Consider the following 15,388-nt stretch of genomic DNA (forward strand, 5'->3'; position numbering starts at 1 on the left):
TTATTTAAAAAAAGCAAAAAGAATAACTGAAAGTTAAATTGTTTTTATCTGTATAAATCAGATCTGTATGGCTGAAGAATGAGATTTGTTGTGTAACTGAATGAAAAACAGTGCAAGAAAACTTAAAGATGTGAACATGTGATACACAGTTTTGTTCAAGCCATGTAGAAATTCCTATGAATGTTTTGGACAGTGAAAGAATTAAATATGTGAACGTTTTTTTTATCAATCATTTCTTTATCTCAGCTATATTTATTTATCTATTTATTTCAAGCTAGCTAAAGTTTTGTGAAAGTTTTTTTTTTTTTCAGGAAAAATTAGTATCCAAAGAGTGCTGATATTTTCATATTAGTAATTCAGTGAAATGCTTCTAATGTTCAAAGTAAGTTTCTTGCTGCTTTTAGGTATCAGAATTTGAACTACGCCCATGAATACCTATTATTTCAAGATTATAGAAAGAAAGTGACTGCAAAATATATTGGAAAAACATGAAAAAAGTATGGGATTGGTTTAGCTATACTACTTTACATAACCTTTATTTCTTTTATTATCTAGATCAAGAAGGCTTTGGAATTATATGAACAACTACGTCAAAGAATGGGTGTAGTTATTGTAGGTCCAAGTGGTGCAGGTAAATCAACACTTTGGCGGATGTTAAAGACAGCACTTGGTAAAATCGGCAAAGTAGTGAAACAGTATACTATGAATCCAAAAGCTATGCCTCGTCATCAGTTGCTAGGCCATATTGATGTGGATACAAGGGAATGGTCTGATGGTGTGCTCACAAATAGTGCTCGACAAGTGGTACGAGAACCCCGAGGTATGTTTATGAGGGAGTATATGGATCATTGTGCTTAATTTACTGAAATTGTTTGTTTATTTTCAGTTAAATTTTTACAATATGTTATTAATAATTTGTGGATGTTGTAAGTTAAGTAAAACTTTTGGTGACAGTTTACTGGAGAACAGACACTGGTGTGCACTTTCTAGCTTTTATGACAAGAAAGCAAAATCAGACATTAGAAGGTAATGTGAGGAATATCTTTAAAGAGCTTAAAGTTATAATGAAGGAAGAGTAAGAAATAATGTTAGAATAGCCAGGACAGTATTCCCTAAGAATTTTACTTGGGTTTGATATTTTATTTTTGTGTCTGGAAATAGATACTACTTCATGGATAATTTGTGATGGTGATATTGATCCTGAATGGATTGAATCCTTGAATTCTGTTTTGGATGACAACAAATTGTTGACTATGCCTAGTGGGGAAAGAATTCAGTTTGGCTCAAATGTCAACTTTATATTTGAGACTCATGATCTTAGCTGTGCTTCTCCTGCTACAATATCTCGAATGGGAATGATCTTTCTAAGGTAAGTCACAGAGTATTGCATACTCTTAAAGTAAACAAATATTCTTAAATTTTATAGAAAGGTAGTCTAAACAGTGTGGAATAATTGAATTACTCCTGTGCACTTAAAAGCAAATCACTGGGAGAATTTGTTTTAGGTTGCATGCCCCTTCTAAGCTGTGCTGTTAAAACATTTTGGCTAATAAATCATACTTGTCGAATGAGAAACACTGTGTGTGACCCTTGGAAACCCAAAATATTGGTTGGAAGTTTTCCTTTCCTGAACTTTTCCTGGAATTTTGTTGTTACATTTGAACTTGTCTATGTGAAGATGTGGAAATACTGTGTTTGTTTGAATCTTCTTTTTTTGCTTGGATTTAGTGATGAAGATATAGATCTTAATTCTCTCATAAAGTCTTGGCTAAGAAGTCAGCATGAAGAATACAGATACAATCTTGAAAACTGGATTGGAGACTATTTTGAAAAGGCTTTAAACTGGGTTGTGAAGCAGGTTGGTAACTGAATGCTTGATCATTTTTCAGCTTCTGTTAAGGTGATACATCTATGAAGTTTAATGCTGACAAGATCATTCATATTCTTAAATTTAAAGTTAAAAAAAAACAAACACAACAGTGCTTTTCTGCTGGCTGTTTTCTTAATAAGATTAGTACTGTAACCATTCTAGTCTCTGTGAGTTTCTAACACCTGATTGTCGTATTTAAATTTTTGAAACGTTTAATACAACTGTAACTGGTTAAATTCATCTATTCCTGTGAAACTTAAATATCTGTCTTCAAATTTCTGCATCGGACTTTTATTTGTATGTTTTCAAATACATGAAAGATATGAATGTCTAAACTAAAAAAAAGAAAAATCTTAAAGAATTTTTTTCTAAACTTGTCTGTCACAACAACAACAACAACAAAACCTGAAATTTGAAACATTGCATAGCTATGGATTAGGGGACAATATAAAGTTAGACACCTAAAAAGGTTGATAGAGGGATATCTAAAAAAGTAGTCTGATTGTTCAGAATGCTGTATCTTCACAGCTCCCAATAACCTGTCCTGCATTTAAGTATATAACATCAGCTCTCTAAAATTCTACTCAAAACTTTGACTGGAAGAGGTTTTAATAGGCAGAAGGTAATTTGCAATTACAGTGTAAACAAGGATTTTCATTAAGGGTGTATTTAATTTGATTTCGTCCAAAACCTTGTACATTATTCTGTGATGCGAGGACATGCACCAGGATAATTGTTCTATATGTGCTATATTTTTTTCTGAAGAGTCTAGATCCTTCACTGCCTCCCCTTCATAATAAGGAGTTGTATTTGTATTGATCAAATGTTTTATGGTGCACACGATATTATTAAGGAGAAATCCCCACTGTTGTAGCCAGTAATCTGGTATTTGGGACACCTGCATTATGTCATCTTAGGCAACATAGATGGTCCTGTTGTTTTTTAAATGCTACTTTCCCTCTAGGTTCTTTCACCAATGGATGTTTTTCTACTTTAAAGGTATCTTCAGCTGGATACCAACAAAAACATTATATTGATCTTGAGGCTGCAAATCCTGTGGTGCTAAATAACAAAATCCATAAAGAATGTATTCATGAGAGAGATTTCTGGTATACAGTTATATTGGTTTCTTATAGAGTCTCAAAATCCATAGGAAAATTCTGATTAGTATATTACATCAATACATAATTAAATATGAAATTAAATATGGAATTAAAATTTACAAATCAGTGTTTAAAAGTAATTTCACATCAGGTGAATTCTCTAGAAGAGCAGGGTTGGGATCATTTCTGGAAGAGTCATTGGGCAATGAGGGGTAGTTTGACAGTAAAACATCACATTTATTAATAGGAGTATGCTTAAATCTACTACAACTTGCTATTTACAGAATGACTTTGTGGTAGAAACAAGTTTGGTTGGAACTGTGATGAATGGACTTTCTCATCTTCGTGGGTGTACTGATCGTGGACAGTTTATCATTAACTTGTTACGGGGTCTTGGTGGCAATCTCAACATGAGGTCACGGCAAGAATTTGCAAAAGAGGTAATCTTTTTCAGCAAGTTTATCAAAAAATTCTCAGTACAGTTAAAAGCAATAGTGATTTTCTGTCTGCTGACAATGAAAATTTGTAACAATAGAATATCTATGCTATAATTTCTTTGCAGTCTGTGTTGTTTATAGGGAAGTAGCTCAGAAGTAAATAAATGTTTTGTGTGTCCCTGCTAAGTTCACCAAGCCGAGACAGCAATCCTTTGGTGCAGCACCAAGTCATACAGAACAGTCTCTGTCCATACTGTCTTGTGCAAGAACTGTCTAGGGTCCACATTGTGTTTACTGTATCTCTAACACATATATTTTGTGTTTTGTGTGTGTGTGTGTGCTCATGATATGTGAAATAACAACACGGGGGCTTTGCACCTTACCAGGGATGTGCTCTTACAAGCATTACTTTGAGATTATATGCACTGGGGTATGGTTCAGTCTTTGCACACTTGAGGGCACAGGTGCTGGAAAACTATGTGGCATACATAGTTTTGTATAGTGCTGACATAAGGCTGTCTCCAGAGAGAGTTATATCCACAACCACACTTGGATTTTGTGTTGGAAAGAACAAAATACTTATTTCCAAAAGAGAGCTTGTAACTTACATGCAGGGCAGATGGTCAAGGATGGACTCAGCTTCTGGAATTAGCTGTTCCTGCATGGGAATGAATTATCTTGTTTGTTATCTTATTGTTATGAATGTTGCCTAATAAGCAGATGACACCAAGTTAGGTGCAGATGACACCAGTTTAGGTGCGTGTGTCGATCTGCTCAAGGGTAGGAAGGCTCTGCAGGAGCATCTGGATAGGCTGGACTGATGGGCTGAGGCCAACTGTATGAAGTTCAACAAGGCCAAGTGCCAGGTCCTGCACCTGGAGAGCAATAACCCCAACCAGAGCTACAGGCTGGGAGATGAGTGGTTGGAAAGTTGCCAGGCAGAGAAGGACCTGGGAGTGATGGTGGATAGTCGGCTGAATATGAGCCAGATGTGTGCTCCAGTTGCGCCAGGGGTGTTTTAGGTTGGATATAAGGAAGAACTTATTTACTGAGAGGGTTGTTAGGCATTGGAATGGGCTGCCCAGGGAAGTGGTGGAGTCACCATCCCTGGAGGTCTTTAAAGGACGTTTAGATGTTGAACTTAGCAATATGGTTTAGTGGAGGACTTGTTAGTGTTAGGTCAGAGGTTGGACTCGACGATCTTGAGGTCTCTTCCAACCTAGACAATTCTGTGATTCTGTGGTAATAATAATAAAAAGTTTATATAAAGGTTTGCTAAATACACTTTATTTTATATCTTTAGATTTCAATGAGTTGATGATTCTCTTTATATTTCCAAAAAAAGAAATATGTGGAAGAGAATATATTACTGTTTCATTAAGGTCTTCATCATAAAGCATGCATAATATGATTGAATTCAGTTTCAAAAACAGCCTTAAAATTATAAAATGGATTAATGAAATGCTTGTTTTTATACAGTTATTATTCATACATTCTTTATATGAATTTCAAATTGTTGCTCTTGTCATTCGGAATATGGAATTAACAGAAACCTTATTTTACTTAATTTTATTTTATTTAAAGATATTCACTTGGGCACAAGAATCTCCTCCAAATCCAAGGAAGCCCCTGGACACATATTATGACACCAACACTGGACAACTAATGCTATATCAGCTGAAGAAAAATGAAAATTTAACAGCTGATAATTTCAGTAATCTTCAAACACTTCCTGTCATCCAAACCCCTGACATGCAGAGGGGGTTAGATTACTTTAGACCCTGGCTAGACTTGAACAATAAGGAACCATTTCTTCTTGTCGGTCCTGAAGGATGTGGAAAGGGGTAAAAAAAATTGCTATTTTAAGCAAAATATACCACTACCTGTTTAAAAAAGTTTGTAATATGTTGTATTAATGGGTTTATCATGCTGTATATGTTGTATTAATGGCTTTAATTATTTAAATTTTAGTTATTCATTAATTATTTTTATTACTTAGTTATTAATGGTTTATCATGTTTATATGCTGTATTAATGGTTTTGTTGATATGTTGTATTTTTTTTCTATTTTTTAGTTACAGAATATCATTTATTTATCATTTATCAATGAAATGAAATCTTCTATCGTGGCAAATAGATAAATTCAGGGAAAGCTCAAGCTGCCACTGTGTAGCTAAGACATCTGCATGAGACTTCTAAATGTGAAACAGGACCTTTTAAAACACCTGTAACATCATGGGGCAACAACTGAAAAGCACATGAGATAACCTGGTCTCATCTAGGTGCCTGTGTGTAGGCAACTGAATTGAACTCATTCTGTTGCCTATTTTAGGTTTCTTATTTAGATGGGTTGGATCAATATATACAAGATATTTAGACTAGATATTTATTTTGTGTAGCTGTATATTCTGCTTTAATTTAGTTTTCTTGAATGGAAAATTATACCATTTAAAAGGCAAGAATATTTAATTCAGCAAACCTCATGCAGCACCTCTAATATTAATATAGTATGTGGTATATTCATTTTAATTCAAAAGCTGTAAACTATATTTGGTTACCCAGTATTTTAATGCATTTATGTATTATTTATGCTTACATGTATGTACATATTTGTTATTTTAGGATGCTGCTTCGTTACGCATTTTCTCAACTCCGATCCACTCAGATTGCTACCATTCACTGCAGTGCACAAACTACCTCTCAACATCTTGTACAAAAACTCAGTCAAACTTGCATTGTAATCAGTACAAACACTGGACGAGTATTCAGACCAAAGGACTGTGAAAGGCTTGTCTTGTATTTAAAGGATATCAATCTACCCAAACCTGATAAATGGGGAACTATAACTCTCGTGGCTTTTCTGCAGCAGGTAAACCCTTTGGTCTTTGTTATTTATTAAGAGATTTAAGTATACTGTAAATAGTTTAGTGTAGGTAGCTACATTGATTATTTTCAGAGTTAGCATCCTGCATCTGTATTGACATTATTTTTATTTGTACACGGATAGAATAAGTATATATCAGCAGGAAATAGAATACCATTTATGTTGGGCTTATGCGTAAACAATACAGTGCTTACCTCAGCGAGTTATAACGTAAACAATGCTCAACAATGTAAGTTTTTTATGTGACATAATACTTTGGTCAGGATAAAGTGGAAGTTCAAATGAAACATTTAAAAACAATTTTATCTGGATTTTTATATCTTTTCCTGCTTATCACATTCCCTTTCTTTTCCTCCACATTTCTTTGAATGCCTAGTATGGAATAACCCATGTGTGTCATCCATTTCCTTTCTGGATATGTTTCTTTCTAGTATACTTTTAGACATAAAACCTTCCAATACTGAAGATCTGGCTGGAGTAAGGTTTAACTTAATGCCTTCTTACCACCAATAAACTTTCTAATCTCCTACTAAAGACAGAAAACCTGTATTTGTACCTTATGTTCGATGCTTTTCTCTGTGGAGAGTTACCAAGTAATTATGGACAATTTTAGCCAATACTGACTTTTCCCTTGACCTCACAGCACGTGACTCATTTTTCTCTACAGGATTTTATAATTGGTAAAGAATTTACATTTCAGACTCTATTATCGAAAAAGATGACAGTACTGAACATACCACTGACAGTTAAGAATGTAATAATGTAATAACAATGGTATACTTGTCACTAAATATTTTTTGTAAGTTATGCTGTTGACTTTCTTTTAATAAAATGCTTATGTAATTATGAAAGGTTCTGACATATCAAGGATTCTACGATGAAAATCTGGAATGGGTTGGTTTAGAAAACATCCAGATTGTGGGTTCCATGACTGCTGGAGGGACATTAGGAAGAAATAAACTTACCTCCAGATTTACTTCTATAGTTCGCCTTTGTGCAGTTGAGTAAGTATGAGAAAGTAGGTTTGACTTTCAGAACTTAGATACAACCTCTGTTCACGGGGCCTTGCTGAATTTACTCTTTATGAGGATGTGGCTGTTCTAGTCTTTTATCTTTTCTAACATTTTGGGTTCTTCATAGTTTGAAGAAAGTGACTCTCTCCACCTACTCTGCTATTGCGAGACTCTGCTTGGAGCACTGCATTGAGCTCTGGGGTCCTCAATATAAGAAAGACATGGACCTGTTAAAGCAGGTCCAGAGGAGAGCCACCGAGATGATCAGAGGTCTAGAATACCTCCAAAGACAGGCTGAGAGTTGGGATTATTTAGCTTAGAGAAGAGAAAGCTCCAGGGATACCTTATAGCAGCCTTCTGATATTTAAAGAGGGCCTAGACTAAAAAAGATTTAGACTAGATATAAGGAAGATACTCATTAGTCAGAGGGTGGTGAGGCACCCTCTGTGCAATCTGGAACAGATTGCACAGAGAAGTGTTGAAGGCCAGGTTGTATGGGGTCCCTGTCCATGGCAGGGGGGTTGCAATTAGATGATCTTTAAGGCCCCTTCCAACCCAAACCATTCTGTGATTCTATGATTTGGTGTTGTTTGGTATCTCTGCATTAGAAACCACTTAAGGAGCAATCTGTAGCTACCTGTTGGTAGTGAAATGATTAAAATATGTTTCCTATCAGATGATTTTACTTTACTAAACTGCTTTCTGCCTCTTTCAAAGTGCTTTCTACATCTATCAAAGTGCTTTTTGGCTACAGAATTACAGAAATCGATTTTTTTTTTTTTGTCTGAACACATTTATAGGTGTGTTTATAAAAGTCTAAGGGTAGCAATAATGTTACTTAGCTGCTGGATGGAGATCTTATTTATTGAAATATATCCATAACAGTGGGTATAATTTTGAATCTTTTTAATAAAGAAAATAAAAATGATAGTCCATAGCAATTTTTTAATTTTTTTTTTTTTTTATCTCCATGTAGCTATCCAGAGAGAGACCAACTGCAAACTATTTATAGTGCCTATTTGGAACCTGTACTACAGAAAAACCTAAAGAATCATCCTGTTTGGGGTTCTTTACCAAAAGTACATCAGCTAGCAGGATCTATGGTTCAAGTATATGAACAGGTATGGAAATTTAAATTTGTTTTTCATAGAGATGGAGAAATCAGAAATATATTTTTTAATAATCAGGTTTATAACAAGAGAATAAAAAGGTTGATAAGTATTAAAATCTAAATTTATGTTTTTTTCATGAGATACCAATCTTAGAGCTACTTTTTGGAAGAAATTTGTAGGTACTAGAGGCAAACTGAGTAAGTGGTAAGAGCTCTTGCTTTGTATGACTTTGGTAAGTATCTACACTTTCAGTTCCTGATTTATAAAATGTGGATAATACTATTTTCCTACTCACTGGATCAAGAGATAATGTTCTTTAACAGCCAAGCTCATTACAAGCTTTAAGAATGCTAATAGGAGATATGACGGTGGAGTCCCTTACACACATCAAGTGTGTATTTGTCATCTGTCTTTGGCTGTATAATCTGTTTTTTAGGCACACAAGTTTATTTTATCCTCCCAGTTAAATTTTTAGGATCTTCTGCCTAGGAAAACATTTAAGTACTTCTTTTTCTTAATCACGTGCATAGCCTAACTGGGGAAGATAGGGGAGGAATGTAATTGCTCACTGTATGTTCCAAGAATGTATGCATGCCCCTATCTAGAAAGAACCATGAAACCAAGCCTATCTTTATGACTGGAATGTAGATATAGTCACTGGCTGGCATGCACCAGTTGACATGATTTTCATATAATATTATTGATGAATTCTAAGAAATCTAAATCTAAATTTCATCATACTGGCACCAAATAAGTGATGATCGCAGTTATTCTTTGCATTAAAGATACAGTTGTAAACTTAAATACCCTTTCTGGGTGAAGAGACAGTATTTCTGTAAGACATAATTTCTATTGTTGTTATTCATGAATATTAATATAATAATAAGATATCTGAATATGTAGCTATAATAGGCTAATTTCCCTGGTATTTTAAAAAAACTGAAAAGTACATTTCCAAGTGCTTTAAATTTTAAAATATCACTTTTTTTTTAATGACTTCCTTTTTTTTTTAGGTACGAGCAAAATTCACGGTTGATGATCACAGTCATTACCTTTTTACACCATGTATTCTTACTCAGTGGGTACTTGGTTTATTCAGATACAATTTAACAGATGGTAAGGCATTTACTTGATTTTCATTGATACAGCAGTTCTAAAATAGCCTAAAATATTACTGATGTTAGTCTTACTGTTAACTTCATTTGCAACATGTAAACCTGTGGTACTTTTTCTAAACTGTAAACTCTGTTATTCAGTAGAGAGGAAAAATGTCTAACAATTCATTCTGTAACATGTAGTACAGATTTTTATTTTTTTTTTTTTAAGTATGATGTATTAAAATACATGTGGCATCTATATGTAGATTAAGGGAAGTAAGCAGCATGGGTTTGCATTTTCTTCTGAAGGATCTTGTAGTGTCCCTCCTATTCCCCAGTTATTTATTTATTTTTTTTCTGAGAATACGTCTTGTCTTCTGAATTCCCATAGGCTTGCCTCCCATGCTTTTCTTTTTATAGCTGGTTGTGTAGAACTAGTGATGTCACCGGAACTACAGCTGCTACACGCCATCTATGACCTACTTAATAAGTGAATAAAAACACCCTTAAACATATTTAAAACTGTATCATTTATATGAAAACTTACAAATATCAATATAAAAGCCTAAATATTCTCACAATTTGGGAATGCTTGATAATTACAGTCCAGTCTCAAAGTTCTTTTTTTTTTTTTTTTTTTTCTAATTGGAAAGCATCAAATTTTGAAAGGTATTCAATTTTGTGTGCTTTTCCAAATAGCCAGCCTGAGCTTCTTATTAGTCTCATCTTTGTCTTTCCTTTGAAATAACCATTATTACTAGGTTATGAGCAGTTCCTCCTTACTGTAGTTTAGCTCTTACCTTAATTAAAGTAAAGATTTACATAAAGGGCTTGCTTAAAGAATATAAAAGAGCTAAGAATGTTATACTTGTGTTCTGTTTATTTTATTTGATCATCAAATGGTATAAATGGAGCTTGGATGAAGTCAGAAAAGCTACACCGGTAGGAAGAAATGGGCAATCTCAGCCTGTTAAAAACTACATTGTTGTATCTGAAGGTGACAAATGCTGATGCTTTTTCAGTGATGAACAATACGGCATGTAATTTACTGTACCACATCTCACCTTCCTTCTTCTGTGAAGATCTTTGTATTCTCTGGTGGCATTTTATAATACAAACAGTTTGGGGGATTTATTTTTATTTTAATGTGTATTATCAGTCTTTCAGTTTCCCTTTAAAAGTCTCTCTATCTTTTTTTTTTTTTTTAATTACCTGGAATTTTATCTTTTACTTTGTGTGCAACACATTGTTTGTTTTCATGAGAATGGTGGCACTAAACTGGAGAACTTTCTTTAATAAAATATTTTTCATTTTATCTTGTAATGACACACAAAAATTTTATTAAAAACCACTTTATAACGTGTTCATTCTTTCTCTTATTTCTTCCTTACTGATGCTCTCCTGCTGGTATGTAATTTCACTTACTCATTTTCAATCTCATATTTTGAAATGGGAGTTTGAGAAATGTAAAATTATTTAAAAAAATATAAAATCATATCTCTCATTATCTAAATTTTGTAGGACCATCTACACAAACTGCAGACTATGTATTGGAAATCGTTGCTTATGAAGCATGCCGTTTGTTCCGTGACAAGCTTGTAGGCATGAAAGATCTGCATGTATTTGATAATATTTTGATGAAAGTGTTTCAAAGTGACTGGGGCTCAGACGTTCTGGACAATATGGCAGGTAAAGCATTTGAGGTATATTACATGAGCTTGAAATATTAAATTAGAAATTGCCTAATAAAATTAGCTTAATCAAGTTAGATAGTGCATCAGTTGAGGATCTGATGTTTTAAGCGTGTTTCATTTTGTTTTCACAGATATCTTCTATGTAACTTGGGGAGCTTGTCAAGAGGCATTCACTACTCCAGGACAAGCACTACCACCACATGGGAGACCACTTGGCAGACTAAACTCAACAGACCTGAAAGATACTATTAAAAAAGTGAGACAAAATTAAAGAATGTACACAGCAATGATTCATAGCAGTGATTCCAAGATGTTTGTTTTTTTTTTTTTTCAGGAAGTGACATAAGATTTAGGGTGGATTCTGCTTGGGTGGAGACTTGGTTAAGGAATTATTTCTGACATTTGGTCAAGTGAGGGAAAGTCTGTGATGCTATCTGGGAGGTAGCAGTAGTATCTTATAGCAAGGTTGTTTTAAGAAATGGCTGTCAGTCACATTTGCTGTCTGTTAGGATTTACAGCAGTCTGATAGACAACATTTTGAGAAACACTGATGTACACTTAAGTTTGTTTGAGTACTAAAGTGTTTTATTAAAAGTTTTCTTTATGAATTTGTGATTTGCAAACATAATTTCTATTTGAAGAGATACAAATACATTGTTTGGATATTTCACATGTTTTTAAACAGTAAAGTATAAAAAATAAAACTTATGAGGAAATGCAAACATGTTACCTCTGCTAGGTTGATTGATTTTTCATAAGACCCTTGAGGTCATCTGTCCCATATTAGTAGTGTTTGATGGACTGGTCTTCTAGATGGGAAGCTGCTCCCTCTCCTTAATTGCCAACTTGTGACCAATAGACTATACAGGAAATGATAAAGTTCAGTAGCCACAGTAATCAAAGGGTTTTTTTGTGTGTGTGTGTGTATGTTTTTTTTTTTTAAATCCAATTCCACAAATACGTTGAAGATAAAGTTTTGCTGAGTATAATGAGGCCTGAATTTAATCTTAGGATCCATTATTAAATGTATTTGAGTAGAAAAATTCATAATCTGCAATTACACAGCAATTAGCTGCCTAAAGCACCGTTCTGTGTTTTGCTAATATTCATCTGTAGTCAGAGACACAGATCAGACTTTGTTCTGACCCATTATTTAATTCTAATGAATTCAGTGGTAGATTTCTGTTCCAATACATGAAAGAATACTAGGAGATACCATTGCAGGGGGTGTTGCATGATACCGTTGCTAAGGTAATGGTATCTATTCATTGCTGGAAAAGGGCAAACAAGGTATATAAATTCTATCATATAAATAATTTATTTGTAATAAATACTAGTGTGGCCTCTTAGGCCTTCTTCTTTAAACTTTTAAATATTGGATGCTTTCATATCTTACTGGTTAATTTATTATCAATTAATTCATTTCTTTCTTTTTTTTTTAATGTTCTCAATAGGGTGTTATTCATTATGGGCGAGACAAAAAAGAGATAGAGGTTTTACTGTTCCAAGAAGTCCTCAATTATATGTCTAGAGTGGACAGAGTGCTAAGTTTTCCTGGAGGATCACTTCTTTTGGCAGGACGGAGTGGTGTAGGTCGTCGAACAGTTACCTCTTTAGTTAGTCATATGCATGGAGCTGTTCTAATTACTCCCAAAATTTCCAGAGGCTATGAGCTGAAGCAGTTCAAAAGTGATCTTAAATACGTAAGTCACTCAATGTCTTACAAGTTGAAGGTTTGTAAGTGTGTATTTAGAAAAGAATATGGGAATTTTGAGGGACACAGGAGTGTTGTGTGAGAGAGAGATTGTAGGAAAAGCATAATGTCAATGGTCTAAATGGAAGAGATTTTTAGAAGCTCTTAGTGTTTAGAATGCATGCTGTTCTTTATAGCACTTTCCTGAGACTCTACTGTTTTGAATACTACAGCGGTTTTTCTGAGTGTTGTGAACATAATAATTCTAGGCTTATGCAAATGTTGGATTTTTATTTTTATTTTTTCATGTATCATAGAATCACAGAATGGTTTGGGTTGGAAGGGACCTTAAAGAACACCTAATTCCAACCCCCTGCCATCGGCAGGGACACCTCCCACCAGACCAGGTTGCTCAAAGCTCCATTCAGCCTGGCCTTGAACACTTCCAGGGACGGGGCATCCACAGCTTCCCTGGTCAACTTTTTTCCAGTGCCTCACCACCTTCATAGTAAAACATTTCCTCCTTATATCTAATCTAAAACTACCTTCTTTTAGTTTAAAACCATCACTCTTTGTCCTATCACTCCACTCCCTGACAAAGCGTCCCTCCCCAGCTTTCCTGTAGGCCCCCTTTAGGTACTGGAAGGCTGCTGTAAGGTTTCCCCAGAGCCTTCTCTTCTCCAGGCTGAAGAACCCCAATTCCCTCAGTCTGTCTTCATAGGAGAGTGTGTTTTCATACTCTGTCTCTGCTAGGGTCTGCTTGTTCATAAGAGAGTAGCTGAATCAAGTGTTATTTTAATGATTGATGAAAGGATGCACACTGTTTAAAAACAAATGCAAACCTTGAAACAGGAGCTCAGAACTGCTAAAGAAAACTTTACAGATAAGCCCCCACAAAAAGTGATGCAACTCTAGAAATGAGTCACATCTAGGGCATAAATATACCCTACAAAAAAGTCTGTTTTAATTGTTTTCATATTACCAAGTTGTACGTCTAGGGTAGACTGTTCTTTATATTTGATCCCATATAACTGAACAACGTAGTAATCTTTTAGTAATCTTTTGTAAATGTATCACAGTTTAGATGCTGTGGAAAAAACACAAAGCAAAACAAAACTGTGATTTATAGCCATTCTGTTATTAACAAGATGTACTCTGTATACTGAGATTAAAATACCTTCTCTGCTTGTAGGTGATGGAGCTTGCTGGCATCGAAGCACAGCAAGTGGTTTTGCTCCTCGAAGACTATCAGTTTGTTCATTCCACATTCCTTGAGATGATCAACAGTTTACTGTCTTCAGGTGAGATGAATCCAAAAAGATTTCGTTCTGCTTTTAACACAGAGTTGGTTCAATAAGGCAGAATTAGATGATGTTTTCCACCTTTATTTCCATACCAGATAGCTGATTAGCTTTCAGGTCAGGCTTGGCTAGAGTGAGGAAATGATTTGAAGTTTGCTTTGCTATCCTTTAGCCTACCCTGCAATATGAGTGCTTTTGACTCAACATTGCAAAATAAGCAACTTATTTCAAAGCATTTTTTTGAATAATATAATAACAAAATAATAATGTATTCAGCTCTATAATTCCCCTTTTTCTAATCAAATTCAAAATTGAGAGGTGTCCTAATGTTTTGCTAGATTGTACAGAGTAATTTACTTAGACTAACATCAGCAAAGCCCCCTTTTCTAAAAGTAACAATGTGATAAATAATAACAAACAACAAGAGCGACTTTACTTTGTTATCTAGCTTTGTTCCTTGATCAGAGGAACACTTAATTTGATTTATATGTAGTATTGAATCACTGTCTTTGGGTAAGCTCGAATGAGTTGTAGAAGTATATTTCATTAATATTAGCAAAGTAGGCTGTTTAAGTTAAATGGAATTACTATCATTTAATTGGTCATTTTCATGATATGAAAAGAAGGATGGAATTCATGTGATGAAAATCATGAAAATATGGTGGTAAATACTGCCATACTCAAATTTTGTATGCAAGCTGTTCAAATGAATTTGAATAATTCTAGTGTGTTTGATCTGACGTTTTAAATTCATTCTTCATATAGGAGAAGTTCCTGGATTGTATAAAACAGAAGAATTAGAACCATTGCTATCTCCTCTAAAGGATCAAGCTTCACAAGACGGATTTACAGGACCAATTTTCAACTATTTCACATACAGTAAGAGAACAGAATTATAATTTATTACAAGGTTACAAAAGCAATATAATGGAAAAATAATTACTAAGTCTTTTTTGTGTATATTTTGAACAGCCAAATAATTATTACAAACCAGGCAGGAATAATGATTACAGTGTGATATGTGAGGATACAGAACTTTTAGCTTAAAATTCATTCCTCTATCTGATTTTTTTTTTTCCATGAATGTTCTACAAAGGTATTGTAAATTCTGCCGTTGAAAATAATTAGAAGGAAGAAAGCTTTTGTCTCCATTGTTTTCTGGTTTGATTAGGTTATGTATATCA

General features: G+C 34.2%; 1 protein-coding gene across 2 annotated transcripts in view; it reads left to right on the forward strand.

Moving 5' to 3' along the window:
- Positions 1 to 15,388, forward strand: part of DYNC2H1 (dynein cytoplasmic 2 heavy chain 1) — a 171,613-nt gene that overhangs the window by 34,231 nt on the left and 121,994 nt on the right. For both annotated transcript variants that reach the window (XM_082774619.1, XM_082774620.1), the window contains 14 exons: positions 556 to 820; positions 1,162 to 1,369; positions 1,729 to 1,858; positions 3,258 to 3,413; positions 4,995 to 5,254; positions 6,033 to 6,279; positions 7,147 to 7,298; positions 8,284 to 8,428; positions 9,433 to 9,535; positions 11,038 to 11,205; positions 11,342 to 11,466; positions 12,665 to 12,913; positions 14,096 to 14,204; positions 14,970 to 15,083. In XM_082774619.1, coding sequence (XP_082630745.1) covers positions 556 to 820; positions 1,162 to 1,369; positions 1,729 to 1,858; positions 3,258 to 3,413; positions 4,995 to 5,254; positions 6,033 to 6,279; positions 7,147 to 7,298; positions 8,284 to 8,428; positions 9,433 to 9,535; positions 11,038 to 11,205; positions 11,342 to 11,466; positions 12,665 to 12,913; positions 14,096 to 14,204; positions 14,970 to 15,083 — 2,431 coding nt within the window. The remainder of the gene's footprint in view (positions 1 to 555; positions 821 to 1,161; positions 1,370 to 1,728; positions 1,859 to 3,257; positions 3,414 to 4,994; positions 5,255 to 6,032; positions 6,280 to 7,146; positions 7,299 to 8,283; positions 8,429 to 9,432; positions 9,536 to 11,037; positions 11,206 to 11,341; positions 11,467 to 12,664; positions 12,914 to 14,095; positions 14,205 to 14,969; positions 15,084 to 15,388) is intronic.

Source organism: Aythya marila, assembly GCF_965140915.1.
Source record: "Aythya marila genome assembly, chromosome: 1".
NCBI classification, from domain to species: Eukaryota; Metazoa; Chordata; class Aves; order Anseriformes; family Anatidae; genus Aythya; species Aythya marila.